This window comes from Rhincodon typus, chromosome 16 (genome assembly GCF_021869965.1).
Source record: "Rhincodon typus isolate 14 chromosome 16, sRhiTyp1.1, whole genome shotgun sequence".
In the NCBI taxonomy this organism is placed as follows: Eukaryota; Metazoa; Chordata; class Chondrichthyes; order Orectolobiformes; family Rhincodontidae; genus Rhincodon; species Rhincodon typus.
This window is the reverse complement of record NC_063347.1, coordinates 14,035,511-14,060,747: the sequence shown is the minus strand read 5'-3', so window position 1 is coordinate 14,060,747 and position 25,237 is coordinate 14,035,511. Positions and strand designations below refer to the sequence as shown.

Sequence of the window (25,237 nt, the reverse complement as noted above, 5' to 3'; positions counted from 1 at the left end):
TGCTCCTCTGATGCTGCTTGGCCTGCTGTGTTCATCCAGCTCTACACCTTGTTATCTCAGGTTCTCCAGCATCTGCAGTTCCTACTATCTCTGAGGCATTTGATGAGAATGTGATGGAATAGTTTCCACATACCTGCGCACCTGCAGCTGTAGCAAACTCAACAAGTTTGACACCATTCAGGCAAAGGGCTTTGCTTGATCTGCACTTTATCCAATAGCTCAAGCATCGAGCACTAGAGGTGACAGTGTGGGCGGGATGTGCTGCAGCAATTGTCTAAGGCTTCTTTGGCAGCACTTCACAATCTTGTCAACTCCAACAAGCATGAAGATAGTAGATAGAATGGAACCATCATCACTCTGCGGTTCTTCACCAAGCATCCTAACTTGAATGTACATTCTTTTATTGTTGCTGAAGTAAAATCATAGAACTTTGAACCTAGCACCATTTTGCAAGCACGTAGTCTGGAGCAACTCAAAAAGAAAGTTCACCACTTCCTTCTGAAAGACAGCTAGAAGCAGGTGGTAATTGCCAGACTACCACTGACACCTACATTGCAAAATTTTAAAACAAAATGCCTGCAGTTCTAAACTGTGTGATTTTACCTGCAGCCTAGTGAGCAAACGTAGTTGCAGGCGATTATATTGTTGCAACTTAACGGGGCAGGAATACTAAGAACAGAGTCAAAAAAGGAGTACATTAACAAAATAGCTGACGTCACTGAAACAGAACATCATGATATTGCACAAGAAAGCATGTATTTTATATAAAGTATATTATCAAAGACTTATGGTTCTCCATAAGGAACCACTATATACATTACTCCTGATTGGAACTCTTATATGATCCATGGAGAGAAATGTTTGTAACTTGGGTCAGACATCCAAAGTTGAAGCAAAAGCTTTAACACAACAAGTAGAAAAGATCTTTTGTACCTGTGTCAAGAGATGAGATAGTTGGTAATTGAGTTTCTGTACTCTGGGCTGGAAAAGGAAGTCTCTTAATTTGGTTAAATTCCGTAACTGGAGAGAACATCTTCTTTATTTTTTCCAAAGAGGAGACTGGTAAATCATGTTTCTTCTGTCTGGCAGGATTACCTATACCTGTGTGTAATGCACACTAAACTGTGTTTCACACCAAAATGAATCCGATGATAATGGGCCATGAACTATTGCTATATTCATACAATCTTGGTGTGTCTGTTTCAGTCACTCACTATCATTTATGCTCAGCTGGGAGATTTCAAATTCATTTTGCTTTATAGGTCAGTGATAAACTTCCTTGGTGTAAAGCCTCTGGACCATTAATTCAACGTTGTGGTTGTCCGTCGGTAAGTATTACAGTTTAGGGAGAGCTCTTAGCAGAATTTTAGTTACAGATCAGAGTCACATGCTTCTTGTCCAAGATGCTGTGAAAGAGAGTTCCAGAAATAGAAATACATTTCCTTACCAAGTCTATTGTCTGTATTTTCAGGTTCGCTACACAGGAAAATAATGGCCTCCTGTTCTACAACGGGCGATTTAATGAAAAACATGATTTTATCGCAGTGGAAATCATTGATGGACAGGTCCAGTTGAAGTACTCAACAGGTTTGTACAAAACATATTTATATATTACAGATTCAAGTCAATTAATTCAGCACTTGATCAAGAAATAAATTCCCATTATTTATTGAATAATGTCTAGCCCATTGTATGGGATCTCAGGGAATGTCGTAGCATTATGTGCAAGTCAGGTTAAACTATTATTATAATACTTAATAGCAACGTATTTGGTTTGGTATGGTGCAGCCAGTTACCCCTAGAACATACTGAATCTGGGAATGTACTTCCTGTGATGCAGTTCTTTTCACCTCACTTAAAGCTGCCAAGTAGATAAAATCAGTTTTCATGCAATCCAATTCTATAGTATTCAAATGGGACAAATCACTTCCCAGCCTTTGCAATTCTAGTGAGCCAATTCACTTTCTCATCATACTAAATATTAATGGCTCTACACACTTTCCTTTATAGAGCTCTTGAACCAAGCATAAAATTTAAATAGAAATAGGATCTTAATGTTAATATAAGTTTACTAAATATAGCCAACCTGTTGTCAGATTTCATCAGGTGCTTGCGACATCTGACTAGCACAATCATATCCTTACATTCAGAAACTGATTTCTGTGCTGTTTTAATGAGCATGTTTGCAAGTTAGTTATGATAATGAGAGACACATTTCTGCACTCAAATTTGTTTTTCTGCTGAGATGCATGAGAAGTGGGAAACATTGCCTGATCTTGTGTGAATAAATTCAGAAGTAACACAACACCAGATTATAGTCCAACAGGTTTATTTAAAATCACAAGCTTTTGGTGCGCTGCTCCTTTGTCAGCACTCCACCTGACGAAGGAGCAGTGCTATGAAAGCTTGTGATTTTAAAAAAACCTGTTAGACTATAACCTGGTGTTGTGTGATGTCTGACTTTGTCCACCCCAGTCCAACACTGGCAGCACCACATCACGGCTTGTGTGAATAATCCAATCAGATTTAGTCAGTTGCAAACCTTATATTTAAAACTGAACAAACTTATTTACCCCTCACACTTTGTAGGATGGGCAAATAGGTGACAGAGTCTCAACACATTCTTGATATTTTTTGATTACTGTTGTCTGACATTATAGTAAATATAGCAGCTGAACAGGTAAAGATTGAGACTGCTCAGTTTAAAAATGGGGGAGTCTTGCTCAAACCATACAAAGCACTAGTCAGACTAGAGTTGGAATTCTCTAAATAGTTTTGGTCCCTTTTCTAAAGAAAGATGTACTGGCATTGGAAGCAATCCAGAGAAGGTTTACCCTTTTGACCTCCGCGTATGGTGAGGTTTTCTTATGAAGGGAGTTTGAGTACATTGGACCTGTGCTCATTGGAGTTTAGACGTATGCGAGGTGACATTATTGAAATATATAAGATTCATAGCGGGCTTGACAGGGTACATACTGAAAGGTTGTTTCCCCTTGTGGGAGAGTCTAGGACCAGAGGGCTTAATTTGAGATTATGAAGTCATCTTGTGAAGTCAGAGATGAGGAGGGATTTATTCCCTGAGGGTAGCGAATCTGTGGAGTTCTTTGCTGCAGAGGGTGGCTCATTGGGTACATTCAAGGCTGCGATAGACAAACTTTATATCAGTTAGGGAATCAAACGTTATGGGGTAAAAGGCAGGAAAGTGGAATTGAAGATTATCAGAACAACCATAATCTCATCGAATGACAGCAGACTTGATGGGTCAGAGGTCTACATCTAAGTCTTATAAGCTTATTCAGTTGAAAAAATACACAAGCTTACAGTCTGTTTTGTTGGAATATTCTTTTTGCAGGAGAGTCAATGACGTTGGTAACCCCATATCTTCCTGGAGGTGTCAGTGATGGGCAGTGGCACACTATACAAGTTCAATACTACAATAAGGTAGTAAATTAATACTAATTCTGTATTATTTTAGGTTGTTCTTGAATTTCAAAATGTTATACATTAATCTATAAGCAGTTAATCTGTTGGCAGGACTTTTAATGGGCAAATCCATGTAAGGAAGTTCATAAGAGGGGTGCAGGAGCAGGAAGACTTTGGTGTATATTTGTGCACAGATCATTGATGGTGGCAGACAGATGAAGAGAGCAGTTAATGAAGCAAACGGTGATCTTGGTTTTATTGATAGTGGATTAGAGTAAATGAACGAGGAGATAATGTTAACACTTGTTAGATTTCAGTGGGAATGTTGTGTACAGTTGTACATATTATAAGAAAGATGCAAAATCATTGGGGAGTGTAGAAGTGATTTACAAGAGTGGTTCAAGGAATCAGAAACTTCAGTTCTGCAGATAGATTGAAGAAATCAGGACTGTTCTCAGTGGCTGAGAGGAAGTTTGAGACAGGTTTTCAAAATCATGACCGGGCTGGATAGAGTAGAAAGGGAGAAGCTATTCTTACTCATTAAAGGAACAAGAATGAGACAGCATAGGTTTAAAGTGATGTGGAAAAGAAACAATGGTGATGTAAGAAAAAACCCTTTTTCACTCAGCAAGTAGTTGGTATATGCAATGCCTAGAAATATGGGGGAAGCAGGTTCAATTAAGGCATTCAACAGGGGGTTGAATGATTATTTGGATAGAAATAGTGTTCAAAAGGTATGGGGGAAGGCAGGAGATGGTTACTAAGTTGTTTGAATGCTTGTTTGAAAAGCTGATGCAGCCATAATAGGCCGAATGGCCTCCCTCACCATAATGATTCTGTGATAAAACCAGCTTTGGCTGAATCACTGCCAAGATTTCCTTCTCTGGCTTCCTTTTGAGGAGTACCTGACAGTAGCATGTTCTAGGTAGTGTGACTTAGATTGGGCTTTTTGTCAGTATTTTATTGCATCCTAGTGTTGTGCATGATAATATAAAGAAGCAAATGTATCAGACAAAATCAAAAGAATGAAGGCAATACTAGTGTGAACATTTCAGTAATGATCAATAAGCTAGTGAGAGTGACAATTAGAAGGAATGCTCATTACCCATGTCGATTAAACATTCTCCCTTTTAACTCCTTGTTGTCAAAAAGGTTCTAATTTTGGATTTTCTCCAGGATTTCACCACAACTGGATAAAAATAAATGGTGATGGGTTACAGAGTTGTGTTTCAATCACTTTCCACCTTATGACTTACCCACCCTACCCCCCAGTCTTTCTGTGTTGGCTTTGTGTCTAAATTACAAGGTTGACAAGTATACTAGGTACACAGTACATTTGTACACAGAATGGCCTGTTGATTAAAATTGGAAGTAATGTTAGAATGCATCCTGAAAAGATATTGATAGTAAAGGTGCTACAGATAGTTAAATTTTATACCTTTCTGTCCATTAACAGTTGCAGAATGATTTCAAGCACCCAACAGTGATTGAGTTAGGGAGTGACAACTCTCACTATAAACTACAAGGGGTTGTGTTCTGTTCTGAATACTTGTTACTCAAAGTTGTGCTACTGAATGGTTGTGTTCTTGCCATTTCAACAAGTTGCGTATGAAGATACCAAGGAGAAGGCCACATTATTTCACACAAACCAGAGAGAAAAATCAGATGCCAAGACACGTGCAGCATAACCCTATGCACCCTATCGCAACTAGCCCAGAATGGCATTGCTACAAGTTGCATCCTACCTATTTGGTTACCTACTCATTACCCCTACTCTAGTTTCCTACCTGTAATCAATTTTCTGTCCAAGCCTGCAGCTTGCCTCCAAATTCTTGCACACTTCTATAGAATCTATCTTTTATGTCAAATGTCATCGGGAAATTGATTGAATGATGCAACAATTTTGCGGGGCTGAATGGTTTACTGTGATTTCTGTTTAATGCTGGAGCCCTGCACCACATTGGTGATTTTGTGACTGCAGGTTTGATTCTAGTTCCCACTGACTTTGTTGCATGCTACAGAGATGGGAATAGAGGAAGGAAATCATCACTAAGCTCTGCTCTTTACCTTTTTACACTTAGCCGTGAGTTGCATTGGTTTTGATGATCAGATCGCTCCCTAGCTAAGAAGTGCATGATACAGAGAATAACAAATGAGGGGAGATCGAAGGAATCATGCATTATGTCAAAAAGAACCACACACAGCAAAATAGACCTGTATGAGAACAGTTGCTCATTATGAAATTTGTTTGCTGGCATAAATGTTCAAGATTCCTTTATGGCCTTCATTAAATCTTAAAATTGTATTTGAATTTGAAACAGAAATTTAGAGATGCGTAGAAAGAACGAAAGCCCTACATTTATGTAAACATCTCATTACAAAGCACTTTGTGGCTCTCAAGTACGTATTGATGTATAATTACTGTTTAAAATTGGATTTGTGACTGACATTATGCACTCAGCTCCGTTAGTCCTACACTGCAATGTCATCCTTGATTTTTGTGCTCATGTCTGGGATTGGGACTTGAACCAGAACATTGTGATTCAAAGACAACTGTGTTGCCAAGTGACTTTCAGCTGACAGGAAAAATATGCTCATAGTTCTCTAAGCTTACTTCACATGGTTGGTCTGGCAGCTTTTGCCTTTGTCTGGAATAGATTGTGCAATGAGGTATTCCTTCACGGGGAGGGAATGGGCAAAACTGTGACAGATGCAGTTCAGTGTAAGGAAGTGTGAAGTTATCTATTTTGGACTGAGAAAAGATAGATCAGAGAACTTTCTATATGGTACAAAGTTCAATACAGTGGATATCTAAAGAGACCTGGGGATTCAGGTGCATAAATTTTTAAAATGTCACGAACAGGTACAGAAAGTAATCAAGAAGGCCAGTGGAATACTGGTCTTCATATCTAGGGGATTGGAATACAAGGAAGCAGAACTTATGCTGTAGTTACACAAAACCGTAGAGTTACGCCCTACTTGGAGTACTATAAGCAGATATGGGAACCATACCTTGGGAAGGATACATTTGGCCTTATAGAGAGTACAATGTAGGTTTACAAGTGATACCTGGACTTCAGGGCTTAAGTTAGGAGAAGAGTTTTTACAAATGAGGCCTGTTTTCTCCAGAATTTAGAAGGTTGATCTGATCAAAGTTTTCAAGCTATTAGCAGGAAAAGACAGGGTAGTTAAAGATAAGCTCTTTCCACTGGTTGGGTATTCTAGAACTAGGAGGCATAGTCTGAGAATTAGGGCCAGACTGTTTGGGAGAGATGTTATTAATTTCCAATAAACCATAAACATTTACAGCACAGGTCACTTGGCCCATTATATCTGTGCGAATTCTTTGAAAGAGTATTCAATTGATTCCACTCCCATGCTGTTTCCTGGTAGACCTGCAGTGTTCTCTGGTTCAAATATTCATCCAATATCCCATTGAAAGTTACTTTTGAATCTGTTTCCATTCCCCTATACACATCATCAGAAATTGCTGTGTGAAACAAGCCCTTGTTATCTCACCTGTTCTGTTTGTAATCTTAAAAAAATCCTTCAATGATTGAACATTTATCCAGTTTCTTGTGGGTTATTCTTCATCAAAATCCTCTGTGCCTTTGAAAGCCTTCTTAAATTTTCTCATAAATTACTTGTTCTAAGGAGATCAAGTGCTTCTGTGGCCTCTTGAAGTTATTGAAACTTCTCAACCCTTGTACCATTTTAGTAAATCTTACGAGCATCCTCTTACTAACACCTTGACATACTTCCTGATATGTGATACCCAGAGCTAGGTATACTACTTCTGTTGAGGTCTGGCCAGTGATTTATAAAGTTTATTTTTGTTTCAAACTCCCTGTTGTTTTTCCTCTTTATTTCTTTGGGTTCATGGTTTGAGAATCATTGCTGTGCAACCCACTGTGAAGCCCCTTTGTCCATATACTTAGGAGATAACTCGGTATATTAGTAGATGGAAGTAAATTATTGTGATCAGTCCTCAACATTGTTTAGTTGTACAGTAATCTCATTGTTACAAATGAAGCCACTCAAATTTTCTGTGCAGTCTTTATTGTGGAGAATTGCCAAGGGACATGTCGAGATAGTCTGAAAACTGTGCCAATGTAACATTATGCCAACACAGATCCCTCACCAGCAACTCAAGTCATGAACTGGGCTAATGATTGCACCCTAGGGCAATGTTTCCATTTCCTGATGTGGGAGGTTTATTAACAAGTAAGCTGCAGCACTTCTATCAAGCTAATGTTTTCAGGCAACAGCAGTCCCATCTGGATGCAATCAGCTCATCTTCCTCGAGTTCTGAAATCAACTTATAGCTTTGTACAAGAATTTGCAGTGATTAGAAAATCCATTGGATAATTTCATTTTCACAAATTTGAAACATGTCTGTGCTGCAGAAGGAGTTTTGTTTTGCATTGTCATTCTCTATAGAAGGTAGACAAAGAGCAGAGCAAAGGAAAAGAAAAATCATAGATGAAAGACGCCTACATTAAAAACTAGACACAAATAGGAACAGAAAAGAGAATAAAGGGATGCATCTCCTCGTGGAATGCCTGGTTCCTACAGGTGAAACAATTTTCTTGAATTTTCATATTTGTCTATTTGTGCAATTTGCAAAAAATTGGAATAAGTGACTGATTTAGACAAGAAGAAAAGCAATGAAAATTGAAGAAGCAAAATCTGATTACCAGTTTGAGGGAAATCCATTCAAAATGAGCAACTAATTAAAAATATCAATAATTAACATTTAATAGAGCCCTGTATATATTATTGTGGGAGGAGAGGTAATGTACCTATTAATGTTTTATGAGTTATCCAAAAGTGTTTTATGTATGACTGCTTCTTTATAACACCATCTCTTGCCATGAGAAATTGCTCTTGCTTAATTGTAATTGATTTGCCACTTTCATAAAATGAATGGAAGAATCCCCTAAAGTACTGTATTCATTTCTTTGTATGAAGTAATCTGGTAATATTTTACAAATGATTATAATTTGGGAATCAATAACATAACTATTCTTTTGAAACCACAATGTCTAGCCTTCATATGATCATCTTCCTTGCAATTCTTTCAGCCAAAAATTGGGTCAATAGGAATTGCACAAGGTCCCTCAGAGCAGAAGGTAGCAATCCTAACAGTTGATGACTGTGACACCTCCATTGCTGTCCGTTTTGGGGATGATATTGGAAATTATTCATGTGCTGCAGAGGGTGTACAATCCAGTTCCAAAAAGTAAGTGTGTAAAATATGCCACTGGATGTAACAGATGTTATATGTTGTCTTTTTAGTGTAAATAAATTATTTAGTGCTGGTAGTTTGTCACTATTAAAATTTTCTCATGGAAGATTCTTTGTCAAACGCTATTTAATCACCTGTTCCTGCATTGTGCCTTTTTGAATTTGATTATTTAGCTTCATCCTTGCTTTATGCTACCCGTGTTACTCCATGTTCCTCGTTAAATCAGAACCAAAGCAGAAATCTGCTGAAAGGAATTGAAATTCACATGCGCTTCCCTTTGTGCTGATGATGAATATTCCCCCTCACAGTGATCCAGATGATTGATATAATGCTAAAACTCTTTTGGGTCTCTCAGTTTTGTTCATGGTGAGTTTGGGAATATACTCTTCTAAAATATAGTCTTCCTGTAATCCTAGTGACAACCCTGATCTCCAGTTTGTATTGGGCCTGTGCAAATCTGAATGTTATTGATGAAAAAATTGTCTCTTTCTGAAAGCTAGGCTGATGTTCCAGTGGGGCAGAAGAAAACATTGTTTACCTCGAAAATCCATGATGTTGCAAGTTCATTCAAATCTCACATATTTAATGCCTGTTTCAGGTTGCATAGAATCTGTTTAGGGCCCATCTCTACTTCTCAGAGCCAAGGCACAATCTAATTCCAAGCAACCAACTTTATAATCTATTCTTTTCAGAAACTCCTTGAAAGAGGATTTTGAAATCTTATTCTAAACTACACCAAAAAATTCAAAAATCTTATGTAGTCTGCAACATTATTCCAGATCATTTCATGAATCAAGGGCAGATAAGAGCATGTGATTGCCTGCCCTCCAATCCCAGTAACCTTCTAAGTAGAAGTTGTGAGATTTTACCCCTACACCAGAAAATTAAGTTTCTCATGCACTAGTAAGCGAAGGGATTTCAAAAGTTTCATCTCAGTCAGCTTTTGATTTTTAAATCAACAGATAAAGCCTCCAGGTGGATTAAGCTGTTTAATCATTGATCTAAGAATGAATTTGCACTACAAAAGAAATTAGGTGCATTATCTCGCAAGTCGATAATTCTAGATGATGCCATTTTCGTTTGAAAAAACTGTGGATGGCATAAATCATAAACAAAAATAGAAATTGCTGGAAAAGCTCAGCGGGTTTGGCAGCATCTGTGGAGAGAAATCAGAGTCAACGTTTCAGGTCGAGTGACCCTTCCTCAGAACTGTTCAAAGTTCAAAGGAAGGGTCATTCAACCCGAAACGTTAACTCTGATTTCTCTCCACAGATGCTGCGAGATCTGCTGAGCTTTTCCAGCAATTTCCATTTTTGCTTCAGTTTTCTTTTGACTTTGTCTGAAATGGCAATCAGTGTAGAATTAGAAGTGACAGCATTGATTGTAGGATAAAATGTTCAGAAAAGGTCAGTTTGCGAACTTTTGTCCTATTCCCATTATATTTAATTTCTCTCTAACTTTCTGATGCAGGATCATCAGTGGGCATACATATTTGCAGCTTCTCTTGGTAATGACTCTTGGAGACTAGAAATAGCAAACCCCTATCATGAATAATGTTTAAAAGGAGTAATGAATGCAATGAATCAATTACGAGGTCCCATAGGGAGTAATATACTTGCGCTTTTTACATTCTTTAACATAGGTCTGTAAAAGACTGAGGGGGAGGGAAGATTCTGGATGTTTTTGTGGTAGCACTATTTATGACAACAAAGTTTAATGACTCTTTTTAATAACTGAGCTTTCAATTGAAATTAATTGTGAGTGAGCACTATCCGATAGTGAGTCAGTGGGCTATTTCACACTTGGCTAGGCTTTCAAACAAGGGCTGTGTTTTTACAGTGGTTGTGGAGACTAATAAAAGTTCTTATTGATATTTGTCAGCCAAATTAGAGGAATTGCACTTGCTCGTTTTCTGGAGGACCATTATACACAGCAGGTGGAGACAATTTTTATTCCTTCAGTCTGGTTGAGACTTGAACCCATGCACCAACCAGTTCCAAATTACTATTTACTTTGAATTCATTTTGTTTGATATGGTGCTGATGATATTTTTAAAAATTCCTATCTTTGATCATTCTGAAGACTTTATGAAAAATCTAACCCAATGGGCCATCGTAATAAGAATGCACAGATGAATTTTAAGAACAAGCATTTGAAATAACATTCAAAGGACCTTAGGTTAATGGCAGACAGTTTTGATTCTTTTCTTTCTTATAATGTTAGATGCACTTTCTGTAATGCCAACAGTCCTGAGTGTTCAAGCATAATTATCTCTAAGACATGGAGAGAAGTGGACCAAGTGATGTCAGATCATAACTCTAAATGTTTAGAAAAAGTGCTAGCAACAATATTGACCAATTTTTTTAAAAGAAAGGAAGTTCCTATTCTTTGAATAAACGTATCTTCCATAAAAACTTTTTTGCTGATAATGATCTGGCATGTTTCATTTATACAGCACTATGATGCTTGGTGTCTTTTATGTAATGTGGCATTCTACTAATTTTATCAGCAGCTTTCATTCTGTAGCATTGCTAAGCAAAAACTTCTTATAAGTAAAGTTGGCACAATTTCAGAAATTTTCGATTTCAGTGAGGGCAACTTAATTGAGAGGTTACTAAAATCCAACTCATAATTGTTTTCTAACTCACTGACAGTTGGCTGTGAGACCATGTGTATACATCTCCTCAAGTAAACTATCCAATAACCTTATACTTTTACCAATAGGTCCCTGGATCTCACTGGTCCTTTACTGCTTGGGGGAGTCCCAAACCTACCTGAGAATTTCCCAGTGATTAACAGGGAGTTTGTGGGATGTATGAAAGAACTTCACATTGACAGCAAGCGTGTTGACATGGCAGCTTACATTGCCAATAATGGTACCTTTCCAGGTAATTGAGTCTTGTACTTCTGATCCTGTTGACAGTACAATGAATGTGAATGTTTTGTACCTCTTTCTCTCTCTCTTTTTGCGTCTTCAGTCTGTGTTATTTTCCCCTAAAAATGTCCAGTTTTGCATTTGAGTCATTTGATAGCCATGTTCTTGGATTACTCATATCTATTTATACTGATGATGAAGGGGTGAGACTGTATTCCTTGAAGAACAGAAAATTGTGAGGAGATTTGATAGAGAGATTGGAAGAATGTTCCAGTTGTGGAGGGATTGCGAACAAGAGAGCACAGATTTAGGGTAATTCGCAAAAGAAGCAATGGAGATATAAGAAAAAATATCATCACATAGTAAGTGATCGGAACTGGAATGCACTGCCTTAGATTGTGGGGGAGGCAGGTTATTCAAGGCATTTGAGACAGAATTGGATTATAAAACATCGGAGCAGAAATTGGCTGTTTACCCCATTCAGTCTGCTGTGCTATTAATGAGGGTGGCATCTTGTAACAATATGCCAGTTACTTAAATCAGTTAACATTGATCCTCAACTCCACTTTTCTGCATTTTTCCCATAACCCTTGATTCCCTTACTGATGAAAAGCCTATCTCTGCCCTGGACATACATAGTGACACAGTCTCCACAGTCATGTGTGGGAAATAATTCCACAGATCCACTAGCATTAGAAGAAATTCACAAGAACTAGGAACAGGAATAGAAAATTTGCCCCTTCAAGTCTCCTCTGCAGGTTTCTCATTTCTGTCTTAACTGGGCTATCCCTTACTCTGAGGTTATGACTTCAAGTCCTGGACTCCCCCACGAGGAGAGTTAACTGCTCAGAATCTACCTTGTCATCCCCCCTACGAGTCTTAAAAGAAAGTAAATCCCCGCTGGGTAGACAATTGCAAATGATAAAATCCCTAATCTGTCGTGGGGCTCATTGAAAAGGTAAAATACATTGGGCTATGGACAGATGTCTGATTGTGGCACGAGACAAATTGCTCCTATGGGGAGCCAGAGTAGACATGGTGAGCTGAATGGCCTCTTTTGGTGCTGTAACCATTCTGGGATTCTGTGATATTAAATCATGGCTAAGATGATATGGATCTGATGCTGGGGCATATCTCTGAAAAGTCTTGTAACTGCTAAACCAAGACAAATTTTATGGCTCATAATATAATGCTCCTTTTCTTATCATGTATTTTTTAACATATTCAATATTATAACTAGTGACCATCTGTTCTAGGCTTTATAGAATAGAGTTTATAGAATTCCCCACAGCATGGAAACAGGCCATTTGGCTCAACAAGTCCACACCAACCCTCTGAAGAGCATCCCATCCAGATCCATCCCCGTACCTATTCCTGCATTTCCTATGGCTAACGCACCCAACCAACACATCCCTGAACACTACGGGTAATTTAGCATGGCAATCCACCTAACTTGCACATGTTTGGACTGTGGGAGGAAACCGGACCACCCAGCAGAAATCCACGCAGACATGGGGAGAACATACAGACTTCATACAGACAGTCGCCTGAAGCTGGAATTGAACCCGAGTCACTGGCGCTGTGAGGCAGAAGTGCTAACCACTGAACCACCATGCCGCCTTTTCTTTTCTTGCCCCATCATCATTCCCTTTGGCCCTTAAAGGATGGAATATGATTTTGAGGGGAATTTGCAGGTGATAATTTTATATGACTGCTGCCCTTGCCCTTCTAGGTATTAGCAGTCGCAATTTTGGAAGTTGTTGTTTTGTTGAATGAAGCTTGGCAGGTTGACTCATTGAGTCCTGCTGCCACTGGTGAGAGAGAATGTTTGGGGGTGGTGAATGGGGTGACAGTCAGGTGGACTGGTTTATTTTGAATTGTATGGAACACCACTAGTGTGGAGCTGCACTTGTTCAGATAAGCGGAGCGTAGCCTACCTAACTCTTCAATTGTGCCTTGCAAATGACGGACAGGCTTTGCAGAATCAGCAAGTAGGTTATTCTCTGTAGAACTCCCAGCTTCTAAACTGCTTTTCAATTATATGCCTCTTAGTACAGCTAAGGATCCCATAAATCTTTTCAATAATCTTCTCAGTTTGTCCTAAAAATAGATAAGTAGGAGGCATTTAAATGGTTGGCAGAATCCAAAGCTGCATTCAAAGATTTGTGTTTGTACTTAGTCAGGTCTCTGTTTTTGCATCTATTTTAAAATCATACCATCTGGTTTAAGTAGAAGACAGTGGAGGAGCAGTCATCAAATATTTTTAAGACTGTGGTGGATAGATTTTGGTTAGGCAGGTGGATCAAGTGTTATCCATGTTGATACGAATTCTAAATGTAAACAGATCAGCCATTCTCTCAATGAATGGTGGTGCAGGCTCAAGGGGCCAAATAGTTTACTTCTCCTATCTCATATGTTTGTATGTTTACTCTTCCTCCTGTTATTCTTTTGAATAAAAGTAATCACTCCACTCTCGTCTGTGTTGAATTTCATCTGCCATTTATCTGCTTGTTTCACCAGCCTATTTATTACCTTTTGACTTCTGTTAGTATCTTCCTGATTGTTTATTACATTTTCGAGTTTCATCATCAGCAAAATTATGCACTTTATACCCAATACCCAATTTATGTCGAAAAGAACGGTGATTCCACCATTGACCTTAGGGGACACCACTGGCCAATTTCCTCCAGTCTGAAAAACAACTACTCTGCCTCCTGTTAGTCAACTTCATACTCACACAATCACTGTTGCTTTAATCCTATAACCTTTAATTTCATTTACAAATCTATATGGGGGTGCTTTATCTAGTTAGTTAGATGGTTAGTAAATTTGCACATGACACCAAAATTGGTAGTGTACTGGACAGCGAAGAAGGTTAACTCTGAATACAATGAGACCTTGATCAGATGGACCAATGGGCCGAGGAGTGGCAGATGGAGTTTAATTTAGATACATGTGAGGTGCTGCATTTTGGAAAGGCAAATCAGAGCAGGACTTATACATTTAATGGTAAGGTCCTGAGGAGAGTTGCAAAACAAAGGGACTTTGGAGTACAGGTTCATAGTTCCTTGAAAGTGGAGTCGCAGGTAGATGGGTAGTGAAGAAGGCGTTTGGTATGCTTGCCTTTATTGGTCAATGCATTGAGTATAGGAGTTGGGATGTCATGTTGCGGCTGTACAGGGCAATGATTAGGCCACTTTTGGAGTACTGCGTTCAGTTCTGGTCTCCTTGCTATAGGAAAGATGTTGTGAAACTTGAAAGGGTTCAGAAAAGATTTACAAGAATGTTGCCAGGGTTGGAAGGTTTGAGCTACAGGGAGAGGCTGAGTAGGCTGGGACTGAGGGTGACCTTATAGAGGTTTATAAAATCACGAGTGGCATGGATGAGGTGAATAGTCAAGATCTTTTCCACAGGGTAGCAGAGTCCAAAACTAGAGGGCATAGGTTTAAGGTGTGAGGGGAAAGATTTTTCATGCAGAGGGTGGTGTGTGTGTGGAATGAGCTGCTAGAGAAAGTGGTGGAGGTTGGTACCATAACAATATTTAAAAGGCATCTGCATGAGTATATAAATAGGAAGGGTTTAGAGGGATATGGGCCAAATATTGGCAAATGGAACTAGATTAATTTAGGATATCTGGTCAGCATGGACGAGTTGGACCGAAGGTTCTGTTTCCATGCTGTACAGCCCTATAACTCTATAACCACCATCGTCCAACCACTGAGTTCTTTGAAGAAATATCACAGTCAAGTTAGTCAAACAAGACTTGTCTTTAATAAATCTGAGCTGACTTCCATTTATTAAGTATATTTTTCTATTTAAGTATTACTATTTCCTCAGGTCAATGCCTTAAAAACTTTCCCACTATTAATGTTAGGTCAGCTGGTCTGTAATTGTCACGTTTATCCATCTTGTCTTTTTTGAACATGGGTGGATAATTTGCAGTACCCTGACACGTCTACCAGGAGGACTGGGAGTTTGTGGCCAGAGCCTGCATAATTTCCACCCTTGCTTGATAGCTTCTCATCAATAATATTTCTATCCTGAACACTGCCGACCTTTTAACTTCTTCATCTACTTTTCTCCTATTTAATTTATTTACTACTCTCTCTTTTGCTTTGATATTAGCAGAATTTTTGTCAATGACAACAGATGCAAAGTACTCATTTTTGTGTCAAACCATGCCATTTGCCTCCACAAGAATATCTCCGTTTTAGTCCCTTCTTAACTGTCCTTTCGATGTTTCTAAAAAGACTTTGAGTTCCTTAATTCAATATCCATTTTAAATAAGACCAAAGACCACAAGACATAGGAACAGAAGAAGGCCATTCACCCTATAGAGTCTGCACTGCCATTCAGTGAGATCATAATTGATCTGATAATCCTCTTTCAAACTCTACTTTATCTACATAACTGTTGATTCCCTTAATGATTCCAAATCTATCTTAACATTGAATATACTTAACTCGTTAGCCTTGACAGCTTTCTGAATGAATTCCACTGTTTCACTACTCTCTGAGTAGCAATTTATATTCATTTCTGTCTTAAATCTGTGACCTTTACTGTGAGATTATGCCCCTCTGGTCCTAGACTCTCCCACGAGGGGAAGAATCCTCTCTGCTTTTATCCTGTCAAGCGTCCTAAGAAACTTATGTTTCAGTAAGGTCAACTCTCATTCTTCTTAATGCCAATGAGTACTGGCTCAGTGTACACAACCTCTCTACTTAAGAAAATTCCTCCACACCAACGATCCACTGAGTAAACCTACTCTGGACTGCCTCTAATTCTGGTTCACTTTTCCTTGGATAAGGGGACCAAGACTGTTCACAGTATTTTCAGTCTGGACGGACTGGAACCTTGTTTAATTTTAGTAATATTTACTTTTTCCCTTGTACTTCCTTTTTTTTAAACTTACCTCCTTTAGAGTTGTGTCCTTTTTGTGTTCAGTTTGGATCTCTGCAGAATTATAAATATAACGTTAATTGTGAGGTCTTTTTTCTAGGGCATTTCATCTCATTTTTAGCTTTCGCATGAGCTGTACCTTCAGGTGTCCTTACTTTTGCTCTCATGGAAATGTATCTAGTGTGTACCTGAACTATCTTACCTTTGCAGGCTTTCAATTGTTTATTTATTGTTTTACCCACCAGACATTGATTCCAAGCCACTTGGTCTGGATTTCATTTCAGCTCACACTCGGTCTTCCACCAGTTGAATATTTTTGTTTGATTTTCCTCATTTTCATAGTTATTCTACACCTAATAGCATGATTCCCACTGTCATCAACTCCTGTGTCTACTCAATCTTGCAGTTCACCAACCTTATTTACCAAGCTGAAGACATTTTCACAGGTCTATTGAGTCCATTTTAGTCTTGCATTTCAGCTGTTTGACCCCTCTTCTGTTTCTGAACTAATCAATATTCTCATGTAATTTGTTTCACCCAGTCCCTTATATACCATCTATCTCTGCTCTAACACTTAAACCTAGTGTCCCTCTAATTTAAGCTAATGATAAATATAGAGGAAAACTTTCACAATACTAATAGTGTAGTATAATGGCAGTAATGTGACGAAGATCAGCATTCTAGGTCATTAAAACTAGCAGGGAAGAGCTTTATTGAATTTGTCAATCTCATAAAATAAACTGTAAAAAGGTTTTATTTTCTATGGCAAGTTTACAAAAAGCCAAAATGTCATAGAGTATGATATAACAAGGTGTAGAGCAGGCCAAGCAGGATCAGAGGACCAGGAAAACCGACGTTTCAGGTCTAGACCGAAGGGTCTATTTACCCAATTCATGCCCCTAATGATTTTATAAACCTCTATAAGGTCACCCCTCAGCCTCTAATGCTCCAGGGAAAGTAGTCTCAGCCTATTCAGCTTCTCCCTATAGTTCAACCCCTCCAACCTTGGCAACATCCTTGTAAATCTTTTCTGAACCCTTTCAAGTTTCACTGCAACCTTCCTATAGCAGGGAGACTAGAATTGCGCACAGTGTTCCAAAATTGGCCTAACCATGTTTTGTACAGCCTCAACGTGACTGGCTAACTCCTATACTCAATGCAATGTCCAATAAAAGCAAGCATACCAAACACCTACTTCACTGTCCTATCTACCTGCGACTCCACTTTCAAGGAACTATGAACCTGCTCACCAAGGTCTCTTTGTTCAACGACACTTCCCAGGACCTTACCATTAAGTGTATAAGTCCTGCCCTGATTTGCCTTTCCAAAATGTAGCACCTTACCTGTATCTAAATTTAACTTCATCTGCTACTCCTCAGCCCATTTGATCAAGATCCCGTTGTACTCTGAGGTAACCTTCTTCGCTGTCCACTACACTTCCAATTTGGGTGTCATCTGCAAACTTACTAACCATACCTCCTATGTTCACATTCAAATCATTTATATAGATGATGAAAAGCAGCAGACCCAGCACTGATCCTTGTGGTACCCCGTTGGTCACTGGCCTCCAGTCTGAAAAGCAACCCTCCACTACCACCCTCTGTCTCCTACCTCCAAGCCAGTTCTGTATCCAAATCGCTAATTCTCCCTGAATTCCATGTGTTCTAATCTTGCTAACCAGTCTACCATGAGGAACCTTGTCAAATGCCTTGCTGAAATCCATATAGATCACGTCCACTGCTCTACCTTCATCAATCCTCTTCGTTACTTCTTCAAAAAACTCAATCAAGTTAGTGAGATACGATTTCCCATGCACAAAGCCATGTTGACCATCTCTGATCAGTCCTTGCCTTTCCAAATACATGTAAATCCTGTTCCTCAGGATTCCCTCCAACAACTTGCCCACCACCGATGACAGGCTCATTGGTCTGTAGTTGCCTGGCCTTTTGTTACCACCTTTCTTAAATAGTGGCACCACGTTAGCCAACCTCCAGTCTTCTGGCACCTCACCTGTGGCTATCAGTGATACAAATATCTCAGCAAGGGGCCCAACATTCACTTCCCTAGCTACCCACAGAGTTCTAGAGTATGCCTGATCAGGTCCCAGGGATTTATCCACCATTAGGTGTTTTAAGCCATGCAGCAACTCCTCTTCTGTAATATTATTTCCCCACATTCTGTATCTTCTATATCCTTCTCCACAGTAAATACTGGTGCAAAATACTTGTTTAGCATCTTCCCCATCTCTTGCAATTCTAAACATAGGTGGCCTTGCTAATTTTTAAGGGGCTTTATTCTCTCCTTAGTTGCCCTTTTGTCCTTAATGTATTTTCAGAATCACTTTGGATTCTCCTTAACCCTATTTGGCAAAGCTATCTCATGTCCCCTTTTTGATCTCCTGATTTCCCTCTGAAGTATGCACCTACTGCCTTTAATGTCTTGTAGAGATTCAGTCGATCTCTCTTGTCTATACGTGACAAATGCTTCTTTCTTTTTCTTGACCAAAACCTGAATTTCTGTAGTCAGACAACATTCTGTACACCTACCAGCCCTGCCCTTCACTACAACAGGAACAAATTGTCTCTGGACTCTTGTTATCTCAGTTTTGAAGGATTCCCATTTTTCAGCCGCCCCTTTACCTGCAAACATCCATCCCCATCAACCTTTGAAAATTCCCACCTAATACCATCAAAATTGGCCTTCCTCCAATCTAGAACTCTAATCTTTAGATCCGGTTTATCCTCTTCCATCACTATTTTAAAACTAATAGAATTATGGTCACTGGCACCAAAGTGCTCCCTTACTGTCACCTCAGTCACCTGCCCTGCCTTATTTCCCAAGAGTAGGTCAAGTTTTGCATCTTCTCTACTAGGTACATCCACATACTGAATCAGAAAATTTTCTTGGACACGCTTAACAAATTTCTCTCCATCCAAGCCCTTAAGACTGCGGCTGTCCCAATCTGTATTTGGAAAAGTTAAAATCCCCTACCATAAGTGACCAAAAGCAATGTAATATTTATCACTTGGTGTCCTCCAGTGATTTGCAAGCATCCAGATATTTTTTTATAAGTCCCTTAATGCTGATAACTGAAACATGAATCATATAGTCAAACATTTCTTCATATCTTATATTGAATGAACATCTAAAAAGAATATCGTGACACACCTTCTCGCAATGAGGACATCAAATATTTACCTATTTTGTGGTAATTAGTTCAGAATTATTATGCTTCCCCCGTCAACCAACAGTCTTTGTCTTAGATTTTCTCAAGATCAGCATTACCATCTCTTAAAACACCACAAAATTCAAACATCACCTTGTACATGTAACATGCATTACAGAAATGTTAATGATGTGCACCATGGAAAACTTATAAAATGAAGAAAACATTAATCTTTCTGATTGTAATCACAAAGGGATGTCCAGACATTCTACTTCAAGAGAAAGATTTAAAAATAAGGGCATAGCCAGGAAATCACTTGCACTTCTAACCAATCCTGATAATGGTTATTACATTCTAGGATACCTGCTATGATGAGCATCCCTTGATTTTTCTAGTCTTGTATCTTGCCAGCCTTTTGTATTTCCTGTTTCAATTTCTTTTATTTGAAATATTGGCTACATTCTGAATACATTGTTTTCCAGTAGGTTGTTTGTTTCAACTGCCTGCTAAATAATTTAAGTTTGGTTTTGAATGTTGCATATGGGTGTCCATCTTTGACTACCTGTGTGTAATTGAATCATCATAGAGAAAATATTGCTTTGATGTCCACGATGTTATCTCAAAATGTACATGATACCTCTAACTATCAAATGCAAAAACAAATCTAGTATCCTTTGCTCTGACATCCATATCAGGTCAATTTTAAACTTATCCACCAAAATCACTTATACTCAGCAAGATAATTGAAGGGCAATTTAAAGTAGTCCTTTTAAGTGGAAGCGTGTATGAAGTTGAAAATACTTCGGAGTTCAGTAGGAATCTGAAAGTACAATGGGCTGTTGCAGCCCGAGTCAGTGGCCAGATTGGAGTCCAGTTGAACAAGTGGTGGTTGTGGTGCTTATGTTTCCCAATGTTTAGTTGATGAAGTTAAAACTCTTTCAAAATAGCAACTCGACGATACACAGTCATTACAGGAGTAAAGAGAATTGGTCAAGGGGTAGATGCATCATTGATATATATTTGGAAATTGTACTATCTTTCTTGCTAAAGGTCAACATATTAAAGACCAAGAGGAGGAGGGACCAAGGATTATATGTGGTGATGGCATGGGAAGGTCACTGGCGATTGTATTCCATACACCTTAAGTTTATATTCCATGTATCATACAAAATTATAAGGAAATTTAAAATAAGGCAGGAAATAATTGACAGATATCAGCATCTGAGAGAAAGAAAAGATGGTAAAAATTGTAGATGCCAACTCAGAGAAAGAGTTAAATGATGAAAATTGAGTATTAATTTTAGCTTTAAGTAAGAACCAAGTTACATGAAAATTATATGGTGGCACAGTGGCTCAGTGGTTAGCACTGCTGCCTCACAGCACCATGTTTCGGAGTTCGATTCCACCTTCAGGCGACTGTCTGCGTGGAGTTTGCACATTCTCCCCGTGTCTGTGTGGGTTTCCTCCCACAGTCCAAGATGTGCAGGCTAGGTGGATTAGCCATGCTAAATTGTTCATTGTGTTCAGGGATGTGTAGATTAGGTGGGTTATGGGGGATGGGTCTGTGAGGGTTGGTGTGGACTTGTTGGGCCAAAGGGCCTGTTTCCACACTGTAGGGATTCTATGATTATCAATGATCTATGATTATTTTAATCTATATCATGCTGTGATGTAATGTTTAAGAAAATATGAAGAAGATTTTAGAGGTTTTAAAGATAACACTGCAGTACAAAGTGCCGTAAGGTGCCTTTACCATTGGATCACAACCCAGATATTGAATTCAATGCTTTGTATTTTGATATGACTTCCAACTGCATCCAAGCTATTTCTGTAATTTTGTGTCATGTTTCTTCTTGAACTTTGATTTTATGATTTGTCACACAATCTTTGTCAGGGTGCAATATGAAACAGTCATTCTGTGATTCAAATCCATGTAAGAATGGAGGCACATGCATGGTTATCTGGGAGACTTTTCTGTGTGAATGCCCTCTGGGATTTGGAAGCAAGGACTGCGGGCAAGGTAAGCTATGGCTGAAAGATTGCATTGTATGATAAGAAAGACACGGTCAAATAATTAGCATTTAAAATTATTTTTAACTGGTCGGTAACAAGCGTTTTTTCAGACACCTTAGGCTGTCAGAATTGCACTGTGGATTCCCATGTTTCAAACCAATAACAGACTAAAGTAATCATGTTCATGGAAGCAACTGTTTGAGCTTATGTATATCCCTGGTGGCACAGTTCATTGAGGCATTAATTCACTGTGGAATAGAGCTTTGAGATGTGACTTCTACAAACTGTAATTCCCTAGCCAATTGCTGCTGCACACTTCCTGGCAGTCAGTTAGATTAGTATTGACAGGGTTTTGGAAATAGGTCATGCAGCTATCCTACTCATATAGCACAGGGAAAGGAAATTGGGGATTAATGCAATTTAGATAGTTGACAAAATTTAATTGGATATGGATTGAGACTATGTGTATTTTGAAACACTCTGGGTGCAAAGTTTCTTTAATTTCAAAAAAGATTGATACAAACATAAAACATAGAACAGCACAGGAACAGGTCCTTCGTCCCGCGATGGTGTGCTGAACATGATGTCAAATTAAACTAATCCCTTCTGTCTACCCATGGCCCATATCCCTCCATTCCTTGCTTGTTCATGTGCCTGTCTAAAAGCCCCTGAAATGCCTCTATTTTTTCTGCCTTCACCAGTATGTCTGACAATGTGCTGCAGTCATCTACCACTCTCTGTTAAAAAAAAAGCTTGCCCCTCACATCTCCTTTCAACTTTCCCCCCTTACCTTAAATGCATAACTTCTTGTATTAGACATTTTAACTCTGGGAAAAACCTTTCACTATATTTGTGAAAAGGTGTGTTTAACAACATGCCTTGTGTCTTGCATTGTTTTCACTTCAGTGTTTGCGCTTATCTGAGTAACCCAGTACAAATATCTTTTGCTTTGTGAGGTCTGCCTTTCAGCATATCATAGATGTTTGCAGCATGGAAATAGGCCCTTCGGCCAACTTGTCCATGCTGCCTGATTTTCACAATTAATCTGGTCCATCTGCCTGCATTTGGTCCATATCCCTCCAGACCTATCCCATCCATGTACCTGTTGAAATGTTACGTAAATGAAAAAATTATGCTGGACTCCAACACTACCTCTGGCAGCCCATCCCAGACACTCACCACCCTCTGTGTGAAAAAGTTGCCCCTCTGGACCTTTTTGTACATCTCCCCCTTCATGTTAAACCTATGCCCTCTAGTTTTAGACTCCACTACCATGGAAGACAAGCTGTTGGCTGTCTACTTTATCTATGTTTCTCATGATTTTATAAACCTCTGTAAGGTCACCCCTTGGTCTCACATGGTCCAGGTAAAAAAGTTCTAGTCTCTCCAGCCTCTCCTTATAACTCAAACCTTCCAGTCCAGGTAGCATCCACTCTTTCTAGTTTAATAGTATCCTTTCTATAGTAGGGTGACCAGAACTGCACGCAGTACTCCAAATGTAGCCTTACCAATGTCTTGTACAATTGCAACAGGACATCCCAATTCCTGTACTCAATGCTCTGACCAATGAACGCAAGCATGCTGAAAACCTTCTTTGCCAACCTGTCCACCTGTGACTTCACTTTCAAGGATCTTTGAACCTGTACCCCTAGATCAGTTTGTTCAGTAACACTCCCCAGGGCCCTACCATTGACTTTGCAAGTCCTGCCCTGGTTTGACCCACCAGAATGCAATACCTTGCATTTGTCTAAATTAAACTGCATCATCTATTCCTCAGCCCATTGGCCCAATTTGAGCAAGATCTCGCTGATTTTGTATATGCTTATCATAAATATATGGCTAACAATTTCATTGCAATATGGGATCTATTTTGCTCACACACATATTGGAATATCACCTGTAACATCCAAATTGCAAATGACTACTTCATCACTGGAATGTGTATTGCAAAATATGTTCCTGTAAAATGTAGCCACAGAGTCATGCCTTCGGAGACAATCTGTCATTTTTATTTTTCTATGTATTCATTTGTAGTGATGCACCATCCATACCATTTTCAAGGAAATAGTTTACTCTCCTGGGATTTTAAGAATGAAGTGAAGATCTCGATCCCATGGTTCCTAGGACTTATGTTCCGAACACGTCACACTGAGGCTGTGCTGGTGCAAGCTCATGCTGGACAGTATACTACCATTGTCTGCCAGGTATTGTACTATAATCTGTTTCTACCAATCAATCCGCAGCTCTTTCAATTAATTTACAGTCAGATTTGGCGAGATTGCCCAGAGTGGCAATGCCGTCATGGATACAGAGGCAAGTAGTTTTGCAAAGTACATATTAGTCAGTTACTCCTATCTGCATTCATGTTCAACTACACGCAATACCATTTGCTCTTTTTGTCACACATGCATTCATGTCCACATACAGACATATATCTTTATCTATAAAACTGACCCAACCTTTAAAATGGATCTTGACTTTTATAATCCAATAAAGGAAATGCAAATTTTAATGATCGTTTACATTAAAAGCTTAGTTTGATAATTTCAAGCTATCCAAGTGTTCTATCTTAATTGCACTTTCTCAAAATTGTGGAATAAAGAGCTCATACAAATTTTTTTAAAAACTGGCAATTTAAGTCAGATGGCATGTTTTCTCTGGTTGCAGAAGTGTACTTTTTCTCTGCAATGTGACATTATCAGAAAAGTGAGAAGCCTGCCTACCCTCCCTAATGGGAACTGTGCATAATTGTGGTACCCTTGACATGCATGCAAGCAGACTGGACCCCTAAATACCTGCCTGCATATGAAAAGGATGATTTCAAAGGGCATTGGTCTTTGTGCAAAGGCAGGTAATTGAGGTTGGCTGGCCAGTGAGTGACATTGCTAATTAGGGTAATTTTTGAGTAAATTGCCTAAACCCTGGCCAATTTAGGACTCTCACAGATGATATTGAGGGAAATAATTTCCTTAATAATCTGGATTTCAATCAAATCCAATTCCCTCGGATGAATACGAGAGAGTTCAAGTAGTTAATTCAGCAAGTCTGCTGCGAGTAAATGGCTTTGTATTTTAGTTTTGCCTGTAGTTTTTCCCATTTTGTATTTACTGCCTTGTATGGCTTTAAATATAGTCTTTATGTTAAAATGAGGCAGGTTTTGCGATTCTGAGGGCAAATTTTTAGGAGGAAGTTTAAAAAAAGAATTTCAATGATTGTAACTTCTGGTTTGCTTCTGGTGCCATCTGCTAGCAAGAGTAGTAAAATGAAGGTAGGGAGGATCAATAGGTGCCTTGAGGCATTGGGCTGCAGGGAAGGCATTAGTTTCTTGAGACTTTGAGACCAGTTCTGCAGAAGGAGGCACCAATTCAGAAGGAATGAAGTACACGTCAGAAGGATTGGGATCAATTTATTTGTAGTGAGGTTTACTAGTGTAATTGGGAGGATTCAAACTAAGCACTATACACCAACATATCAAACTATTGAAGTGTACCTATTTTCCTGGTGCTCTTCCTCGGTACAGGTCATCACTCAGTTGGCTACTTGCCGAAATGATGTTGAGATGCCGGTGTTAGACTAGGGTGGTTAAAGTCAGAAGTCACATGACACCAGGTTA

At 38.9% G+C, this 25,237-nt stretch overlaps 1 protein-coding gene across 1 annotated transcript in view; it reads left to right on the top strand.

Annotated features, from left to right (window-relative positions):
• The window catches only part of celsr3 (cadherin, EGF LAG seven-pass G-type receptor 3), a 232,178-nt gene that overhangs the window by 74,725 nt on the left and 132,216 nt on the right, over positions 1-25,237 (top strand). The window contains exons 4-9 of the mRNA XM_048606305.1: positions 1,472-1,587; positions 3,353-3,441; positions 8,508-8,665; positions 11,396-11,559; positions 21,506-21,631; positions 23,659-23,828. Of these exons, the coding sequence (XP_048462262.1) occupies positions 1,472-1,587; positions 3,353-3,441; positions 8,508-8,665; positions 11,396-11,559; positions 21,506-21,631; positions 23,659-23,828 (823 nt within the window). The remainder of the gene's footprint in view (positions 1-1,471; positions 1,588-3,352; positions 3,442-8,507; positions 8,666-11,395; positions 11,560-21,505; positions 21,632-23,658; positions 23,829-25,237) is intronic.